Here is a 21,349-nt window from a genome sequence, read left to right as displayed (position 1 = left end):
GACTCTCGGGGAGAGGCTGTGGAGAGAGAGGTGTAGTTTTAGATGTGTATGATTATTATATTATTATTATAACTGTTTAATTATTATTATTTATTTATTTATTTATTGTGTGTGTGTGTGTGTGTGTGTGTGTGTGTGTGTGTACTTATGTGTGACCAATGGGATGTTCGTTGGGGGTCGGGTGGGTTGGTGATTGGGGAGGGGTAGTAGAGGGAGAGAAATGTTGATTCAATGTATATTTGTTTAGTTTTTCTTTGTCAGTTATATGAATCAATAACAAATGTTAATAGGAAAAATCTTAATGCTAGCTTCTAAAAGAGTTAAATATATATATATATATATATATATATATATATATATATATATATATATATATATATATATATATATATATATATATATATATATTATTTATTTATTTTTTAAATATTGAAATAAAACCTGGGATTACATGACACAATGGAAATCACTCTTGTATTTTGTTCAACATTTTTAACCACTATGTCACACCTGCACTACCCATCATCAAAATATTACAACAAAATACTCTTTGACTACATAAATTATTATGTATTGACATTTGATATGGTAGCCTACTACTTTCTGCCATGTCTTACTTTATGTGGGTAAACAATCTCCTCTCTCAAAAAGATATTCTCGCCAGCGTTGCGGTCGAAAAGACCCCAGTCCATCTTCAGATCCCAGATTAGTGTGTAGAGTGAACTGATGACTGATGACAGGATCAGCATATAGAAAAACACCTCAGCATCAGTATGTTTCTGATCTGAAACAGAGAGAAAAATTACACTTATTACAATATAGACAGTTACAGTCTGATTAAATAGAAACAATTGCGAATAGATTGTGGCACACATTAGAAATGTTACTGTTATGTCCACTAGAGGGAGGCTTCTCACCATCTGTCTACACCTCAAACAAAACAAACAACTTCCAGTACACTTGGATTGAAGATGTATTAAATTTAGTAGCAAGGACATTGTTGCTGTTTAGGACTTTATTTGCAAACCAATGTCAATGTGTCTGTGGTTTTCAATTAGAAGCATTAATTAAAACCAGCACATGAAAAAGATGCAGTGACACCTTTGACTAGTCTCAAGCTATTTACAAGAACTATTAAAATTTATGTGCTCCAACAGTGTAAACAAAATCTAAAATACAAAATTAAGCAAAAAAGATTAACTTAAAAGGAAAACACACACACACACACACACACACACACACATACTGTCATAATTTACTCATTCTCATGTTGTTCCAAAATGTTATGACTAGGGCAATACTTTCCTCCCCAAATGGAGCACAGATGTTAGGCACACCCAAAACATGGTTTTACACAGAAATAATAAACTTTCATCAAACTGAACTGAGTAATCTTTAACCAAATAAAACACATTTCAAAAACATTTGTTTTATTCATTGAATTTTGTTAAAAATTACACAATTCAATTTGATGGAATATTGTTTTGAAATTGAAATGCGTTAAACAAATATTTGACCCCAGAATGTTGACATCAGACACTATTCACTTTCATTGTATAATAAAAAGATGAAATACAAGCAGGGTATGAAATTAACTTTTTTTTTGCCCCTCAGCCACAGTGGCTGGTGAATGCCCAATTGGTAACGATTGCTCTGACAAGCTCTGCAGAACTCCACATTGGAACGAATGGGACATTGCGGTCAACAGCGCAGTTTTTGGCTAAAAAGTCTAATAAGCGCAATGTATAATATTTTTAAGTGGGCTGGAATGAAGAGTGACATTATAAGGCATATTTATCTGTAATTGGTTTTGTGGAGATTGTGAATCAGAATCGAGGAAAAAGATTAGCCAGTGATGGGCAGTAGCTCCACTACAAATAGCGAGGCTATTAACTTAAATGTAAGCACAGCGTAGTTCTAGCGGGAAGACTAGCAGCTGTACATCATTGCACCATTAGCTGGGTAATTCCTAGCCAATCACATGTTAGCCATTGCTTTATAAGTCTACTCACTATCTATCACATTGCTGTTTCAGTGTGCTAACCTGGCCACCTCCACCACCCCACCACCACCAGTTGAATTCCATCCTGCAAGGGGGTAGGCTCCTTGCCCCTGCCTCCTATCTCTGGCAGGATATGACAGTTCTGAGTACAACTTCTTCAGACCGCCAGAAGGGGCCTACTCCAAAGAGACATTATTTTCTGTTTTATATTCATCAAATAAATGTCATCTTAAATTTCACTCAAGTCTGCGAGTCTTCCTGATAGAACTACATTTCTGAGTAGCGAGGTGGTAGCGTCGCTAATCTTTAAAACAAGTGGCTTTTCAGTAGCGAAGCTATATTTTTGACAAGGTAGAGAAAAGCTACACCGCTACATAATGCCTTGTACCCGGTGTTTACTAATGCCAATTTTGAATAGTCACAAATTAATTGCTCATCTCAGTCGGTTCTTTAAAATCAATTAGTCACACGTGATAGAAAGGTGTTCTTAATAGTTTCGTGATTCAATCTGAATGACTCTGAAAACTTGCGTGCACGCTGCTGAAAATTTTGTGCCCACTGAGTAAATTTTGTGAGTATTTTATAAGACGGAAGATAAAGATAACGCTGGTTGCAGTGGATCTACAATCAATGGAAATGAAACCTGCAAATACATACTATCGTTTGCCAGTGATGAAGAAGATCTTTATAAAGTTCAACATGTTTGCAACATGTAAACGACTTCTGCAGGTAACTACATTTTCCAACTAAAAGAGTATCAAAACACGTATTAGACTACACGAAAACACATAAAACAGTACCATGGCATTACCATGTTTTTTTGTTTACATGTACCATTACCGCACCAGGTTAATACAACAGTACATGAATATGGTAATCATATATAAATTTACCATGGTAGTAACATGATATTCTTTGAAGTACTTTGAAGCACCATACAGAATGGTACATAAATATGGTAATTGTATATCAAAGTACCATGATATTACCATCTGATACCACCAGAAATCACATTGTAATTGCCCAGATGTGCTCGCACACACAAACACGAAATTTGGTCTCTGATGATATGATGTGCTCACGCACAAGCACACACGCACACACACACACACACACACACACACACACACACACACACTTTGGCCTCTGATGATATGATATATCCTGTAATTCTGTGTCTAGCTGCTGTATTTCTGTATTGTATAGATTCATATATAGATGAACAGTGTAATGTACGTACACAGAGTTTTTCTATAGGAATGCGCAAATGAAATGTTTAAATGGGTATGGATTTGTAGTGGTAGTAGTCTAATTTTGAAAAATAAAATGCTAACATTCTGCTTAACATCTCATTTTGTGTTCCACTGAAAAACAGAAAGTAATAAAGTTTGGAACAAATTGAAAGTGACTAAATAATTAAAGAATTTTCATTTTGGGTGACCGATGCCTTTAAATAAAAAAATGTCCTCTTCTGTACTTTTGATAACACACTGCATTTGGTTTTTAATATTCTTAATCAAACATATTTTTTTTATTAAGTCTCAATAAAGAACACATTTTGTCAAACTGACATCAATAACATAGTAAGCAGTCATTTTGCGTCACTTTCATCCAAAGTGACTGATAGCGCACTTATTACAGGGACAATTCCACTGGAATGACCAGGGGTTAAATGTCTTGCTCGAGGACAGTGGTTTTGGCTCATGGCTTGCTACTGGCAGGCAGCCATCCACCTCCACACCTTTTAAATTCATTTTTGTGAACTCTCTAATAGTGTCTAAAACCTTTAGAATTGTCCCCAGTACCAATCTAATACTCTACAAACTCAACAAACAGCACTCCAACAAGCAAAACAGATTTGGGCCCTATTGAAAAACTTTCAAAACCATTTTGTGTCCACACACCAATATATAACAGGCTGTTTATGATGTAAATAATTTAGCAATGTACATAATGCTGAACTGAAATATAGAATCATTATAAGAATATAAAATCACTTTGGGCTAACCTCATATTGTTTTAATTTGAAAGATTCAGTCTCATTAATATTTATTGATTAATTTTTGAACATTTCCTGAACAATGTTGGACCACCAGTTTCACATAATGGAGACTGAGACATTTATCAAATAGTAAAAGGAGACAGATCTCAGGTCAGCGAATAGTTAAACCTCTTTGGGCTCTCCTCATACAGACAAGAGACAGTGCTGAATCTGGAACAAGCCCATCAGTCTTAATAAGAGCTTTTCACATTCTGCCATCCAGGCACCAGGAAGACAGCTGAGGAATTTTTTTGCCATAAAACACAATTGTCCTGTCCATTTCTATTTCAGTGCTGTGAGCTACGAGTGCCGTGTTGAATATTGTGTCCCTAGATTACCCCAAAACCCAGATGCCTGGCCAACACACCCTTAAAGAGTGAAATCCAAATACAATCTACAAAAGCATCATTACTTGCTTCAATACAATGTCTTGTGTTTCACATATTCCACTAACTGCCAAACTAACTTTCTTCATATTTCTATATTTCATGCACATGAGTTTATTTTTCATTCTAAAAAACCTTTCGCCATGCATTAACCAAAGAAAATTTTAAAGCTTCATTCCCAGTCTAAGGCATTTATGAAAATTAAGCTGCAAAAACAGGTCATTTTGAAATAGTCATGATTATGATGTCACAAGTATGATCTTATTAACATATCGCTGCCCATGTTTGCATATCTACACACAGTATATCAATTCTAAACCTATTTGACATTCTTTCTTCCATGGAACACAAAAACAAGATGTTAGGCAGAAAGCTAGTCTCAGTCACCATTCACTTTCATTGCATCTTTTTTTTTTTTTCCATAGAATGAAAGTGAATGGTGACTAAGGCTCATTCTGACTAACACAGGTTTGGAACAACATGAGGTGAGTAAATGATGACAGAATATAAATTTTTGACCGAACTGTCCCTTTAATCTCATCAACACACTTCAAGATTTATGTTAACATAAAGCAAGCTAAACTGTAAAAACTATGCACATCTAGTGGGTTACACTTCACAACAGTGATGATTAAAAGCCAGCTGTGATATTTGAACACATGCAGGCATCTCATATTTCCTGGGTCTAGATGGCATGGTTTAAATCTGTCGTAAAACCATCAGATCAGGTAGGCACAGGTGTACACGAGATCCCCAAATCTCTCCTCTAAGATAGTTTTTTTGATTAGATACCCGGCAGCAATACAAAAAGGTACAAATATATATATATTTCACTGCCTCATCATTATTCTAGTGATACACTTGCACAGTTCTATCTCGCCACAGGCAGGCAATTACAGTGCAACCTCCTCTGGGTATTTCTATTTCATTTATTCCCTCTTTTTCTTCTCTTTTTCTGTTTTTTTTCTTTCTATTTCTCACTCTCTCCTACATCTCCATTTCATTTTTTTAAGCTTCTAGCTTTCACATAGCGCCTTCTCGTTAATCTCTGTTTGTATTACGCTCTGTCTTGTCATATATCATTGAGCTCTTTAGCTAAACCTAAGATCAGATTAGAGTTTAACTGAAATTTATGTTGCCAACCCTTTATCTCTTCTACAATCATTTCTACAACGTAATAGAACAAAAATAAAAATAGGTGTCTTGTTGTCACAAGAGACGCTTAAAAAAAGAATGCAAGAAAATAAACAAAATGGGGCCTGGGTAGCTCAGCGAGTAAAGACACTGATTCCCACCCCTGGAGTCATGAGTTTGAAGCCAGGGCTTGCTGAGTGACTCCAACGAGGTTTCCTAAGCAAACAAATTGGCCCAGGTTGCTAGGGAGGGTAGAGTCACATGGGGTAACCTCCTTGTGGTCGCTATAATGTGGTTCGCTCTCAATGGGGCACGTGGTGAGTTGTGCAAGGATGCCATGGAGAATAGCATGAATTCACATATACTATGTCTCCACTGTAACGCACTCAACAAGCCACGTGATAAGATGCGTGGATTGGCGTCTTTTGAGGCGAGTCACTATGCCTCCACAAGGACTTAGAACGTATTGGGAATTGGGCACTCCAAATTGGGGAGAAGGAAAAGAAAAAGAAAATTGCTAAGGTGTGGTGCTTGCCTGTGCAAAACTAACTGCTATAATGCAGTTCTTAATGGTTGCTTGGACATTGTTATTGTTGCTAGGGTGTTCTGGGAGGTTGCTAAGGCACAGATAAGTGGTTGCTAGGGCAATCTCGGTGGTTAATAGTGTTCTGAATGGTTGCTGGGATATTTCTAGGTGGTTGCTAGGGTGATCTAGGTGGTTACTAGGGTGTTCTGAATAGATGTTAGGATGTTGCTAAGTGGATGATATGGTGTACTGGGTGGTTGCTAGAGCACTGTTAATAGGGTTGACAGGGTGTCCTAAATGGTTGCTGGAACATTGCTGGGTGGTTGCTATGGTGTTCTGAATGACAGCAAGGGCATTGTTAAAGAGATAGTTCCCCTCCAAAATTTATATTTTCTCATTATTTACTCCTCATGATATCCCAGGTGTGTATGATTTCCTTTCTTCACCAGAACACATTTGAAAAATATCTCGGTTCTGTAGGTCCTTAAAATGCAAGTGGATGGAGATCAGATTTTGAAGCTCCAAATAGAACAGATAGTCAGCATAAATGTCATCAATACAACTCCAGCGGTTAAATTCATGTCTTCTAAAGTGACACAATAGCTTTTGAAGCAAAAAAAAGGAATATTTAAGTACTTTTTAACTCTAAATAATAATTTCCTAATTGTGTTGACACGTGAGCAGAGGTACAAAGTAACGAATAACAACTACTCTCTTTACAGTATTTGAGTACATTTTTCACTTTAAGTGTAAATAAATAATAGTACTTTTACTTGAGTTGATTTGATTGTCAAAATTAATTATTCAACTTCCCTACAGTTATTTTTCACCACAATTACAAAGTAAAAAAAAATACATATTTCAGAATTTTTGGGAAGAAGAAAGTTAAGCGCTAAATCTGTTTATAAACTAAAACGATGGAAGCCCGTAGGGCACAGCATCATGAGCACAGCAGCTTACATAAACTGCAGCCGATGTCCTCTCTTCTCTAGCTTCTCCAAGACTTTCTGCCCTGTCATTATACAAGAACTGTAATACTGTGATTTTCAGCATATTTCAGTTTATTCTGGTAAGGGGTTCATTCATGTACAAGGGAACCGTCTGAACACATTTAACCACTGATCAAACTTTACTTGTTTTAGCAATGTTTTAACTGTCAAAAATTAACACAATGTTTTTTGACATATGTTGGGATATCTGGTTTACTTGCTACTAGATGTCTTAACAAATTGTTAAATACCTTAGAAAGATACAATGCCAATAGTGCTGGAAATCACAGGGGACTTGGGGCAAAAATGGCACAGAAACTAACAAAAATATCCCCAAAATTCTATATATGGAGGCTAAAAATGCCCATACGCAATGTGTTCCCGTGTTTTATTAATAATATCTGAAATAGTTACAATTACATACATTGCGATCTTCTTTTGACTTTTCACTGAACATCATTGTTTTCCCCTGCCATCCAGTTCCTTGTACCATTGCATGCACAGACTCTGCTTCTAACAATCCGCATCAGTTCAGGATTGTACTCCCGTATTAAATTCAGTAACTTTTCACCCCTCTTGTTCAACATAATCTGTCCTAGTGGGAAACACTCTACAGTGGTGTACTGTACTTCTCTGTCCTGTTCTGCTGTTTATCTGTATCTGTAATACAATAATACATATACAGAACATCCAATTTTGGTGTTTGAATCGATCATATATCTCATTAGACACTGTGGGAAATTTTTATTTTTGCCTTATTTTATTTAGTTGGCATGTAGGATTTGATAACAGTTTGCTTAATAATCTCATTCCATATCTGGATAATTGCTGGATAAATTTACTCCTCTATATTGCATTATATTAAGTTTTGTACAGTTAGTTAATAGCCAAAATATTTGGAAATACGTGAATGAGAATAAAATAGGAATGTGTTTCAGTCACAATACACTTTATGTAGTTTAAGAGATGATTTGGAGACATTTAGAATGCTACAAATTGTTACTTCTATTTAAATAAATGTTGTGTTCTTAAATTTTCTGTTTGTCCATGAATCCTCTTGCAGCAATGCAGGTCTTTGCATTTATAAGCTGCTAGTTTAGGACCTGTGAGGAGTCTGCTTATCAAACTAGAGACTGTGATTTACTTGTCTTTTTGTTGTGCATCTGGGCCATCCATTTCCCTCTCTATCCTGGTTAGAGATGATTTTTTATCAAAACAGTAATGCATGGAATTGCCTTCATATCCAATTAGACTTTAGGAGAAAATAGATTTTAAGGAGAAACGTGTTTCTTTTTGCCTATTTTTTAAACCACAATTTGACTTGCAAGTGTAAAGCATCTTGTAAGAACTCAATACCTCAGCAAATGGGAAAAAAACCCCACTGTATTGTGATTTCCGCATTGTAGCGCAACCATTTTAAACTGTTCTAATGATAAGAACATTTTCTTGAGTACCAAATTAGCACTTTAGTATGCTTTTGTAAGGAATAGTGACACAGTATATGTTTGCATCACAGGTAAAGAACAAAAACCCAGTGGAATAAATACCACTTAATACAGTTATTTCAAACTGTAGGCCTAATAATAAATTGCAATTAATGATTTTGGCAGTATTTAATGCATCCTTGGTGAAAGGAAGCATCAATTTCTTTCAAGAACAAAAATGTCTTTGTGTTCTAAAATTTATATATATATATATATATATATATATATATATATATATATATATATATATATATATATATATATATACACTATATAATATAAAAATAAAGTAACTTGTAACGTAATTGTGTAGTTTTTTGGCAAACTACTTATTTACTCATAATATTTCCTCAGTACTTCTATTTGCACTCAAGTAAATTCTTTCTTCAGTTGCAGTACTTAAGTATAAAAAATCAGTACTCTTTCCACCACTGCATGTGAGACATGCAAGAACTGACGCAGATGCAACACATGTTAGAACAGTGCTGTTTACAACTGAGTAGGAGGAACAATGCAAAAGCTGCATTGGTTTTTGTTTAGATCTGTATTTGTATCTGTTTTTTACTTCAATTTTGCATTTTTGTGCTTATTCTAAATGTCTCAACCAAGAGGAGAATGTGAGATTACGTCCATAACATGGCAACGTGAACACTTCACTGGAGAGACCATGTGAACTCAGTGCTCTCAAGAAGCTTACCCGGAATTTTAATTTTTGTGTGACCTATCCCTTATGCTTGGGCAATCTGGGAGATTCCTGGGGTGTTCTGAATGGTTGCTGGGGCTTCTATGGTGTTCTTGGTGGTTGCTGGGGTATTCTGAGTGGTTGCTAGGGCATTGTTTAGCAGTTTCTAGGGTGTTCTGGATGGTTGCTATGGCATTTTTATGTGGTTGTTATAGTGTTCTTGGTGATTTTTCCAGCATTTTTAAGCAGACAATAGGGTAATCTGAGTGGTTGCTATGGTGTTCTGGATAGGGCTTAAACAATTAGTCGAAGTTATCGACAAAGTCGTCAATAAAACATTTCAACAAATATTTTGTTGTCAAACAGTCGTTTGATCTCATTTAATGTAACATGAGATCACATTAAACTCTGCACCATGATGACGCATGAGAGCAGCACTGTAGTTCGCGCATGACTGAGGAAGAATTACACAGCTCACAGTCCAGATGCACTCTAAACTTTCACAGCTTCAGGTGTTGCAAAAACGCCAAATAATGAAATACAGAAGCACTCTCGTTGTGGAATAAGCAGAGCTGGTGCTCTTTAAAGGAAACATCCGGCGTTACATCTTAAATGCAGTTATATTTAGTGCATTATAGCTTTATTAAAGTTCAAATAATAAGGAAGGAGATCATGTAAATAACTACAAACTCCAAAATTGGCATTTCTCTTTGCGGTCAGTTCCTCTTCTATGAGTTTTTTTCTCCATTTTTTGCCGGTCCAAAATGCATATTTAGGGTGCATCAAAATAATCCACACAACTTCAGTCGACAAATAAAGTTATTTTAAACCCAAACGATTAATTATTTTTAGAAACAATAACAATACTTATATACTTTTTAACTACAAATGTTCACTTCCGTGCATCTCTGATGAGCGCTTATGAGAGGGATGACGTAAGCTTGTTGGTAAGGTCATGCATCACGTGGCTGATGAGGCAGAAAGCGTGTCATTGTTTACAAGAGAAGGAACAAAAGTTTAATTGTCTTTGCTGTAGATTTGTATTTGTATAAGTGTATTGTTCAAAATGGTCGTTTGGTGTGTTTATCCTGGATGCTTCAACCTTCAGAAACCCCAAAGAAAATGCACACCGGAAAAAATTATAACTTTTCATAATTGCTTATTCCTGATCATGAGTGATTGAAGCTCTGGCTTATTGCGCTGAACCTGGATATCAGTACACCCCTACATTCTCTCAAATATTGGAGGGTGTGCAGTGAACATTTTATCCCTCAGGATTTCAGACCATCGAAAGAAACAATGGGTCGATATCTGAATTCATCAGCTTCATCGGCTTTGCCTGTGCTGTTTTTCCAGCGAACACAGGTGTGTGAGAACGTTGTCTTTGTCACGATTCCCTCGGGGTTTGCACATCCCTCAGTGCTCTGCTCCTCATCACCCGATTTCTAATTTAACGTACCTGCACTCAACTAACTCACTCATCACTGCCTGCATAAATAACTCACCTTCACACCAATTCACTGTCTCCGACAAAGGATACCTGGTTTCGCTAACTACAACTTGTGTGGCTTGAATTCCTGACCATCATATAGCCTATATATTTCTGCTAAAGAAAAAGCACAAGTAGATAACGCAAAGGCATTGCTCCGAAATACTGCAGTAATGTTTATTCTTATTATTTTGAAATTATAATTTACATTTTTTATATTGTTTTGGTTTGTGAAAAGCCTTGGTCTGTGGTCTGTGCATGTATCTCTTGTAAACAATGACGCACTTCCTGCTTCCTCCTCCACATGACACGTGACCTTACAAGCTTACGCCATCCCTCTCATGAGCACGTCACAGAGATGTACGGAAGCGAACATTTGTAGTTAAAAAGTATATAAATATTGTTTTGTTTCTAAAAATAATAAATCGTTTGGGTTCAGAAGTACTTTATTTGTCGACTGGAGTCGTGTGGATTATTTTGATAAACCCTACAAATGCATTTTGGACAATCAAAAAAATACATTCACTTGCAATGTTTAAAGGAGGAGGCCAGCAAATTATCATTTTTGGGTGAACTGAAACCCCCCTTAATTCAGTGAATGTAATTTAAAGGTATTTAAAAGATGAGTTTGTCCTCTTTCTTGTTAGTAAGCATATTTAATACAACATTTTAAGTTGGGGCACAAGCTGAATAATCAGTTAAGAGCTAATGATTAACCATTGCAATAAATGCAGAATAGTAGAATAATCATTCTAATAATCGTTAGATTACTTGATTATCAAAATAATTGTTAGTTACAGCCCTTAATCTGGATGGTTGCTATGTGGTAGCAACCTAGCTCAAGTCAAAAGAGCAGACCCCTAAGTCACTATGATATGCTGGTATCTATGCCAAGAGTCCCTCCTCCAATTTAAGTCTGTATTAATGTTTTGCCCGCCAGACAAAACGTTTTATCGCCCGCCAGACAAAATGTCCAGATTACATGGCAAATTTCTACAGTTACTGTATTAATAATAGTGATGCTTGCTTCAGCAAGCACCCTATTCTTTTTTAAGTATTTCCTGCATGTCCAGAATTGGTAATGAAGCAGAATTATTCTTCATTTTACACATACTTTCTCAACCAAATTGTCCTTTATTTAGTCTTAGAACCTAAATCCTTTAGGTTGCTAGTTCTGAACTTTAACCAATAAGCCACACCATCCAAAACATGAGGAAATAGGAGAGAATTGCTGTGACAGTTATCTCATGAAACTGTTTGGCTCAGTATCCTCAGCACTGCCTGAGCATGCCTAATGTTAATTTAAACATTAATTATATGCTCAGACATGGCACCTTCCTCTGGGATTAGTCTACATGAAAACTCAAATAAAACGAATACACAGACTCATTTATCTGGGCAGCGTACAGCAGAGAAACATCAGTTTCAATCAGGGCACAAATGATTGAGGTGATCTCTGATGTATTTGTATATTAAACCTGTTACCTTGTGCCCCCACTTTTGGTGAGGAACATGGTAAATGACATACCCAAAATAAAAGGTTTACTGACTACACACATAATCAAGGTATCTTTAGAAAGCTAACACTGGAGACTTCACTATGAAATCTTAAAAATTACTCAATCTGTTACTAACACAGAGATAAAGTGCAAATATTTCACACTTATTATGAAATAAATACACAATGCTGCGTGCGGCATAGACACCTAAAAACACAACAGGCTACAGCCTTAAGTCTTACCAAGCTATGTTTCAAATTGAAGGTAGTACTAACAAAAATTAGCCTTTAACTAAGTGCTTGTCTGGGTGCATTGCGTCACAGCGTTGTCAAGGAGACCGCAGGTGTCTATGTCTATGTGTTTGAATCTTTCAATGAGAAGTTTTCTCACTTATGAAATGATGCAATCATTTATGCAAATTATCAACACCCACATATGGCCGAATTCGTAATTTCATTTTCATCACAAATTTGCCTATGCATGAACAGATGTCATCAGAAATGGCTGTTCTCATGCGCTATTTTCTAAAACTATAAATCCAGTTTTATTCAGAAAATACCAGGGGTGCGATACTTCTGTTCCAGACACTCCACTAAACACATTTATATGGTTTGTTTTATGGAAGGGCACGTAAGACGCGCATAGTTTGTCAAATAAAAAGGATGACGTCATCATGTTTACCGGATTTCATGATGTAAACAATGGAAGTTCTATGGATTTTTATACAAGTTATGTACAAGTTACTATGGATGTCGTGTAATGGACTATTGCAGTCAAAACTGACGGATGTCAACTTGGATCAAAAGCTACACTGCTGTAACAAAAAAAGTTACGTACTTCCTGCTTTGTTTTTGTGTTGTCTATACACAAAATAAGAAATCATCATCTGAAAGTCATTTTGATTGACCAATGCTTTCATTGGAAGGAATCTGCAGCCTTAGATCTTTTAAATAGTGTTTTGGTTGAACAGATTACTTAATAAACAGTGTTGGGCAAGTTACTTCCAAAATGTAATACATTATAGATTACTAGTTACTGTCATTTGAGAGTAATTAGTTATATTACAATATTACTGTATCTGAATTGATACTTTTGCGTTACTTTTGAGTTACTTTCACCAAAATAACCACGGAAGTATGACTTGGCATTCTAAAATGCCAAAATTGAGTTTATTGAAGCTCATTATAAATCAAGTGGAGGGCAATGTGGTATAGCATAATGACTGTAGGCTCCTAAGTTTTCTAACAACTTAATATTATGTGAAGTGAAGTCTGATGGCGCATAAGTCAATAAGTAACGATCACTGTCAGAATCACAAAAGCAGACAAAGGATCAAAGTCTGGTAAATTATTATAGAGAAATTGTAAATATTTATAGTCTAGGCCTATTCATATGAAACACAACAGAGCTAGAACCCACTACTAATGTAACATATCACCTAATGACATGACAAGATGCACAATCTTTTTTTTTTTTTTATTTCAATTATTTTATTCTCTTTTAATTCAAGTTCAAAGCACAAAGTTGGCATGCATTGGACGGACATAGCTTATCCTTTATCAAGAATCAAAAAGTGCTCATGGAGAATTAGGCCTCCAGGAATATGACTCATTTCAGTCCAGCTTCACATTTAACATGTAGGCTAAACAGCCTACAACCGCTAAGAAAAAACCGCAGGCCAAACAGAGGAACCCTGCTATTTGCAAAAACAAAAAAACTAAACACCGGAAATTTTAAAATAAAAAGATAAAGTCTAAACAGGAAACCTATTCCTGCCAAATATACAACAGAGGTAGCATGCAGCCAAACAAGGCAGGTACAATAAATATAACTACGAAGGCACTTATGGCCTAGACCTATATAGCCTACTTATGGTTCTATGCTGGTGGGACTAGCCTATTCCACTACTCACTTGACAGAAATATCTGTTGAAGCGCATCAGGACAAGGCGCTGAAAGCGTCCATCACCAACGGTTGCGTTTTGGGGTGAGCACAAGACTCCCGAGACTAAAAAGTCTTTCTACTGGTGCACTAGATGGAGTTGGGGCGTTATAGCGGAGTGTGATTTTTTTAATTCTTGGAAACTGGTGCAGACTTTCCATCACAGGGGCAGAACTGAAATAAGACATTACCTCCGTTTCCACTGACATGGGCGCATCAGCTGTGGCACTGGGTAGTGCGTCAAAGGAAAAAAGTCATCCTCGCTGGAGGCGACAGCAGCAGGTTGAGGGGTCATCAGGCATCAGGGCTGCAGGCTCTTCTGTTGTTAGGGAGCGGCACTCCGTCGTGAGGAGAAACTTGATGTGGTCTCTTCTGGCTTCTTCCTTTACCCAGCGCAGCTTGAACTTGGGCAGTGAGACGGCGGCCAATAGCGCAATTGACGGCGAGTCAATTGTTGCGGCAAATCGAGTTATAATTGCTCCCACAATAACCTCAGGCAGCCCAGTGGTCATTCGCGATAGACCATTTTTCGTTGCTAAGGTTTTGGCCGTTAGAACTTCTAGCGTTGGTTGAAGCGTTCCATAAAAACAAGTGTCCTCACCCTGTAGGATGTCCAGTGCAACTCTGAAAGGCTTCATAATGGAACGTATTCCTTGAGAAACTGGTATTCCCTATCGTTCATAATCTGAAGCTGTGTGTCATCATCTCAAACATCGAATTACGGCAACAGGAAATAACGCTACTCTTTTACTCACTGATTTTTTTCTCTGGTGCTGAAATGTTTCGCGATGTTGGTGAAAACAAAACACCACTTAATATCAAGTTAAAATACGTTGTAACACGCGTTACTGAGATTGTAACGGGTATAATATTACCAAAATTGTATTAGTAATGCGTTATATTACTGCGTTACTGCAAAAAGCAATACATTATTGTAATTGCGTTACTTTTGTAACGCGTTACTCCCAACACTGTTAATAAAGCGATACTAAAAACATATGCTGAATGTAAACAATTGAAATCACAAGGCCGCCCGCGGCCTTTGCATGAAAACAGGTTTAACAGGCTCATTACCAGGGACGTCCTGAGTGAATCCTAATGATGAGTGTATTAAATGCATGGCAAAGCTGCCCTGTTGGGTCACGGTTGAATGGGGCCCCTCTTACACCAACGAGGCAGATGTTCCAGGCTGTGGTCCAGACCTCATCTATAACACTGATATATATGGGGATATTTCTAATACACTCTGAAATCTGGAGAGCTGTCAGCGAACTCATCAGAGTTCGGACTCATCAGAGTGTGATTATGTTATCCTGCTAAATTCTGTTAAATGAAAACATAAGCGCAGTTGACTGGAGTAGCATTTAACCATGCTTGCTATTCAACTGACATTTAAGGGAAATAAATAAATAACCAGAACCGACAGGTGTGCATATCAGTGGCAATTTCTCGGGGCCAGCAAAGCCTTTTCTGCTGGCCTAACATGGCTGATAAATAAATATTTTTCAACCTTTCATTCTCAATCACCTTTTTGCCTATGCATTTTTAATCGATCTCCACTCTTAATAAATCTACAAACAAATAGAGAAAAACCAAAAGTTTTCAATCATGCAAGATTTATTATTTAAACAAAATGTATTCCTTGATGCTTACAAGAAAGTGTGCTCACAAATTGCATGCTCGAAGCAGCGCGTGTGTCTGAGCTCAACAGAATCCCTCAACAGGCATCTGAAGTCAGATTGTCAGATTCATCAGCCAATCAGATTGATTTATTTGTTATTGGTGGGTGTGATCTTAAGGCTATGTCCCGGTTGAGGTCTTCTAGCTGGCCTTGAGTGACGCAATCATGCTTTAAGTGATGTAATTTGAAAGTGAAGAGCGTGAGATCTGTCGGACAAGTCCTAAGATGTTCTGCATGATCGTGTGATTGCTTAATTTATTAAACAAGAAAGGAGGACTGATTTTCACTTCAAGCTAATTGGTAAGTGCTTTTTGCATTGTTATAGCAACATCAGGAGTAATTTAAAGTGTAAATTAGGCTGCTTGAGCATTCAGTGTCGGATCAAGTTATGAAAAGTAGTGCTGCGTTCCATTCAACTCGGAAATTCTGATTTTCCAACTTACTACTAGGAAAAGTGCAATGGAATGAATCTTGAAGTCAGAATTACAAATTGTAGGCTCGTGCAGAAATTCTCAATTCTCATGTACCTGCACTTCCACCGAGATGCAGGTGCATGATGTTACACAAATTTGTCGACACTCAGGGAGATATACAAAGTAAGAAATAAAAATTCACTTTATTAAGTAATATCGATAAATGAGTTCGTTTCCACATTACATGATATTAAAGCTTGTTTAACATACGCCTGCAGAAACAGGTGTATAAAACATTATAATCTCTTTTGATAATCGTACACCTGAAGCACAAATGCTAGCGCTACAGCATTGTTTATCAGTTGGGTTGCTAGGAGACATCTCTAATGAGAGTTTATGGTTGGAGATATCAAGTAGGAATATCCCACAACCAACTTGAATGGAACGCAGCATAACCATGTACCCTGATGAAAAGAAATTGATTGCAAGCAACATTTAAATCGCAAATATTATTAGATAGATTTTTCCAGGTATTATAGACCTCCTTGGTATATTCATATCTGTTCGGGAGACGTTTATTTCACAAAACAGTCATGCAGTTAAAATTAGGCTTGCTTGAGCATTAAAGTGTCATTTAAAGTTTTGGCTTTCGTGTGAGGATGTGTTTTTAAAATGTCAATTGGTATTCTTAGTTATGTTAGCGACATAAAGTACGATGCCAAAAGGGACAAGGTGTCTTATTAATAGTGAAACTGTGTTTTCTTAATGGCATGAATCACACTGAAGGCCTAGACTTAAAATGCACAGCCTGCCACTGGTGTATATAAATAATGAAATGGATGAAATGGCTTAGTCGACTACTTTGAGGTGATCGATTTGAGCTAAAGTTGTCTTTCTGAAGAGATATGGGAAAGCATATAGGCTGAATGTTTGAAAAGTGTGAGAGTGAGACAGAAAGAGAGGCAAAGATAGCAGAATGTTTGAGCAGCAGTCTTTGCATTTCAGATGGATTTCAGCGGCAGAATAATCAGACACTAATCGTAGATAGAGATGAGAGTAAAAGATATGTCTGGAATCTTAATGGCATACTTTATGCTCTTTAAGACTTTATATTACCCGGATGTAGGAATTTGACTGTGATTATGCAGGGGATGGTGTTTGGTGGCAAATAGGTTTTTATAAATCAGATCACGTTATAGCTCTTTATGCATGCTTACATACTGTACACGTTGTCCAAGGTGTTAAAAATAAGAAATCTTTTAAAAATCTAGATTAAATCTAGTTTAAAACACTTGTGTCAATTTCTTAGACATGTAATCTTTGTGTCCAGTTTGTTTCATACATTTTTGAAAAACCTATAGCATTTACTTCAAAATAAAATGTAAACTTTAAAATTGTCATGTTGTGCAACCATAATAAATGAGAGTATTATGGATGAGAGTATAAACAACTTCACAATTAATAATAAAAAATAGAAGCTTCAAACACATTTTATTTAGGCACATTTGTTTTAAACATATTTTTGAGTAAAAAATATCAAGAAGTTTTCTCAGGGTTACATCACATAACCAGAACATAATGTGCCTTTTCATAAAAATGTCAAAATAACTATCAGATTGTTTTTCCTTTTACTTCACACTTTGTCTTGAGGGAATCAATGTGTCTGTTTAATGTTTTTTATGGTCAGCATAAACAACAAAATGGCAACCTACATGTTGGTTACACCACATGACTTCAATTTGATGGACAAAATTGTTCTAAAAATGAATCATATTTTAAAACACAGTTGTTTCTCAGCTTATTTTTTTTAAGAAATAACAATGTTGTTCTGCACTATTCATGCCAACATTTTTTTTCAAGAATTTCAGCATTAAGATTTTAATATTTTAACTGTTTCTGGACACCACATTTTTTATGTATTTTTAATTGAATAGATATGGACAAAAAAAAAATTTACGTTGCGTCATTGACCCTTACACATGGCCATAATATGTACATATCACCCTGTTATTGTATTTTTATGATGTGAAAATAATCAACGTTATGTAAAAGGTTTGCTGTAGATCATTCGCTCACTGACACACACACGCATTTTTTCTACTCCAGAAACCAAACAATAATGGAAGATTGGGGTGTTTCAATGAAGGATGCTTAAACAGTGGTGCAAATGTTTGTTCTACACACAAAGGAGATTTAGGAGCAAAACCCTGAAAATCGGTTGTACACGTGACTGCTTTATCACATTGGGAATAAATGGGTTCATCTAAATGTTGAAAAGTTTTGTTTCAGAGGCTTTATATGAATTTACGATGAAAATAAGGTGCATTTCGACCAGTGCAGACAGGGAGCACACTGGAGGTTAAGTCCTTCACTAAATAGGAAGCAAAGGAGCATCCTATAGCTTTTCCATGCAGCCAAGTGCTTTCACTCCTAACAGCCGACCAAAAGTCAGTTTCAGTCTGCAGATGATGTTTGTACCGCTCAACATGTTTGGCAGACATGGGACAATGGTAATCAGTACATAGATTTAGAATTTATAATCAGTGATTGAATGATGTTGGCCATTATTTTGAATCAAAATCATTTATGCTAATTTCTGATTGGTAAAATTCTTCAGGACTTACTGTAACTATTTTGTATGACAGTGCAAAGAGAAAATATTTATATTTTGTTGCCCAAGTTGATAAACAAAATCTGATGTTCTATAGCTTGGTTTATTTAACATTTCTCAACTTAGTTCTGCTGTCCACATGAGTGGACATACATTTTTAGGTATTATCTGTAAGGCCTATAACCTTCAAACTTTTAAACTATTTTACACTTTCAATTCTTGACAAACTTTCCTTTTCTAGTTCATATGAATCCTTCATAAAATCATAGAAATTACTCGAAACAGAATTACTTAAAAGCATGGACTGAATTTTCTTACCCACCTACAGTACTTTTCAATGGCCACACACACACCATTTTTGCAAGCTAAATAATTATCTTATGAGTTTCTTTGACTGTGAATGTTCTGGTCACATAATCAAAAGACTGTATAATGTTTACCTGCAATGGGTTTGTTTTTACCTTTATGAGTTCTGTAGAGGGCTGCAAACGTGACCACAAAGAAGGTGGTGGAGTATTTTCCAGCATTCACCAGGTGAGGGAAGGCTCTCTTGGTGTCACGATAACGTCGTAGACACTGCACGAACCGCAGCCATGCAGGCAGACAGTGAATGATCGCGCGGACACCATAAGAGTAGCTGTTACACTTTTCATCACCTGGTGGAGAAAGGGAAGAAACTTGGTAAACAAAGCATATCCCAAAATACTAAACAGAGCTTTACATATACACTGTCACAGTCTGGCCTGACTGTGCCTCCCCTGACTATCTGTTTGTCTTGTCTTAGTGTTTTTTCCTGTGTTGCCTTGTCTCTCACACCCTCTTGTGTCTTGCATGTTCCACGTGGAGAACGACAGATCCGTTACCTGGCAACAGCTCGTTCTCCATTTAACATCATTGGCGGCATCTACTCCCTATCTACCTTTTTCCTACATAAGTCCCGCTTGTGTTCTTTTCTGTGCCAGTTTGTTTTGTTGAGTCTCGTGTGAGTCGTGTGATCTCAAGTCAATGTATTCCTGGGATTTCCTGAAGACTTTGGTTGGTTTTGTTTTTCACCCTTGTGAGAGTTTTGGTTTGTATTTTTGATTTATTTTGTAATAAAGCCATTTATTTTCCTCTGTGTTTGGGTCTGTGTTTGGGTATGTTACTTTGGTCACACTTTATATTACAGCGTTCATGTTACTGTGTAATTACATATGAAATTACTTAGTAAAACTAATGAAATTAGTTATAATTACGTAACTAATGTGTAATAGTTTTGTAGAGCTGTTTGTACTTATATATTGTTATTATTATAGTAATTAAATATAACAACATGTAATATGTGTAACACGGACACTAAAATAAAGTGTTAGTAAAGGTTAAGTAAATATAATATTTGCTGTCCTTTTCTGCATATCGTGGTGCCGTTTTGTGGTCCGTTAAGCCCATTTTAGCTTAACGCAGGCTGTTCGGCCCATTTTGCGGCCAACCCACTGGCCGAATCGGTTCTCCCGATGGCCAGTCAGCCCCTGATCGGCCCCAAAGTGCGTCGTCCCACCAGCGATATGCCCGGTATGCCAGATTACCAGTCCAGCCCTGCCGCTGCTAATGCTGAGTTTTGTGATCCTTTTCAAATTATAAACTCCAGTGAACCTGAAGAAATGATGTCTGTGTTTACAGTGTGTAATCTCAATTCATGTTTTATGTGGCTCAATTGAGAGCTACGCTGTCAATCAGTAGCATCTAATTGTGACATTTACTCATCTACCATTACATATAATGTTGAAACTGAGATAACACACAGTGTGTGAATGGATTGGTCTGTTTGAATCACTGCATTTCAGGATGGATTACCGTATGTGTTGGGCAGCAAGCCACTAAGTTCCCCCCATTTCAGCTCCATGCTGTAGTAACAGACCAGATACTCCAGATCTGAGAGCACGATCACCAGGGAGTTGAGCTGGTCAGCCAGCCAGAAGTCGGCAAATTCCACTCGGTGGAACGGGGCGGTGAACACACGGAACTGAGAAAGACAGAGAAATTAGAAAATATGAACCATAAATATTCATACTGTATACCCACAGGAAGCACTGTGGACAGCGATAAACAACAGAAGATAACTGAAGTGTTTTTTCTTTTAGGCTGAGGCAATTTATCACTCAGGCAGAGTAAACTCAATGAGTGAGCAAGTGAAGATCTTAATGAGAGCTCAGCTGGCTGAATAAACAAAATCAATAGCTTTTTCATTGACTCATGATTTGTAATATCAAGTCATTGACCTTACCAATAAAACAGCTTTAAATGTCTTTTCAATGCAAATGTTTTTAAGGTAACAAGGTCTTTGTGCTCCCAGAACATGATCAACATTTTACATTTTTTGTTTCAATCTGTTAATCTTAAAGATGAAGTGTGTAATTTCTATGCCATAGCATCACCACAATCAACAGAGTAGCAAAAATAATGACTGTTTTCAAACAGGTTTCTCAAACAAT

At 36.7% G+C, this 21,349-nt stretch overlaps 1 protein-coding gene across 1 annotated transcript in view; it reads right to left on the bottom strand.

The window, feature by feature from the left end:
• Positions 1-21,349, bottom strand: part of LOC127631158 (xenotropic and polytropic retrovirus receptor 1 homolog) — a 111,611-nt gene that overhangs the window by 8,567 nt on the left and 81,695 nt on the right. The window contains exons 10-12 of the mRNA XM_052109167.1: positions 20,712-20,880; positions 19,340-19,534; positions 618-784 (exon numbers count right to left, since the gene is read on the bottom strand). Of these exons, the coding sequence (XP_051965127.1) occupies positions 618-784; positions 19,340-19,534; positions 20,712-20,880 (531 nt within the window). The remainder of the gene's footprint in view (positions 1-617; positions 785-19,339; positions 19,535-20,711; positions 20,881-21,349) is intronic.

The sequence above is a fragment of the Xyrauchen texanus genome, chromosome 37, assembly GCF_025860055.1.
Source record: "Xyrauchen texanus isolate HMW12.3.18 chromosome 37, RBS_HiC_50CHRs, whole genome shotgun sequence".
In the NCBI taxonomy this organism is placed as follows: Eukaryota; Metazoa; Chordata; class Actinopteri; order Cypriniformes; family Catostomidae; genus Xyrauchen; species Xyrauchen texanus.
This window is presented reverse-complemented; position numbering and strand designations above follow the sequence as displayed.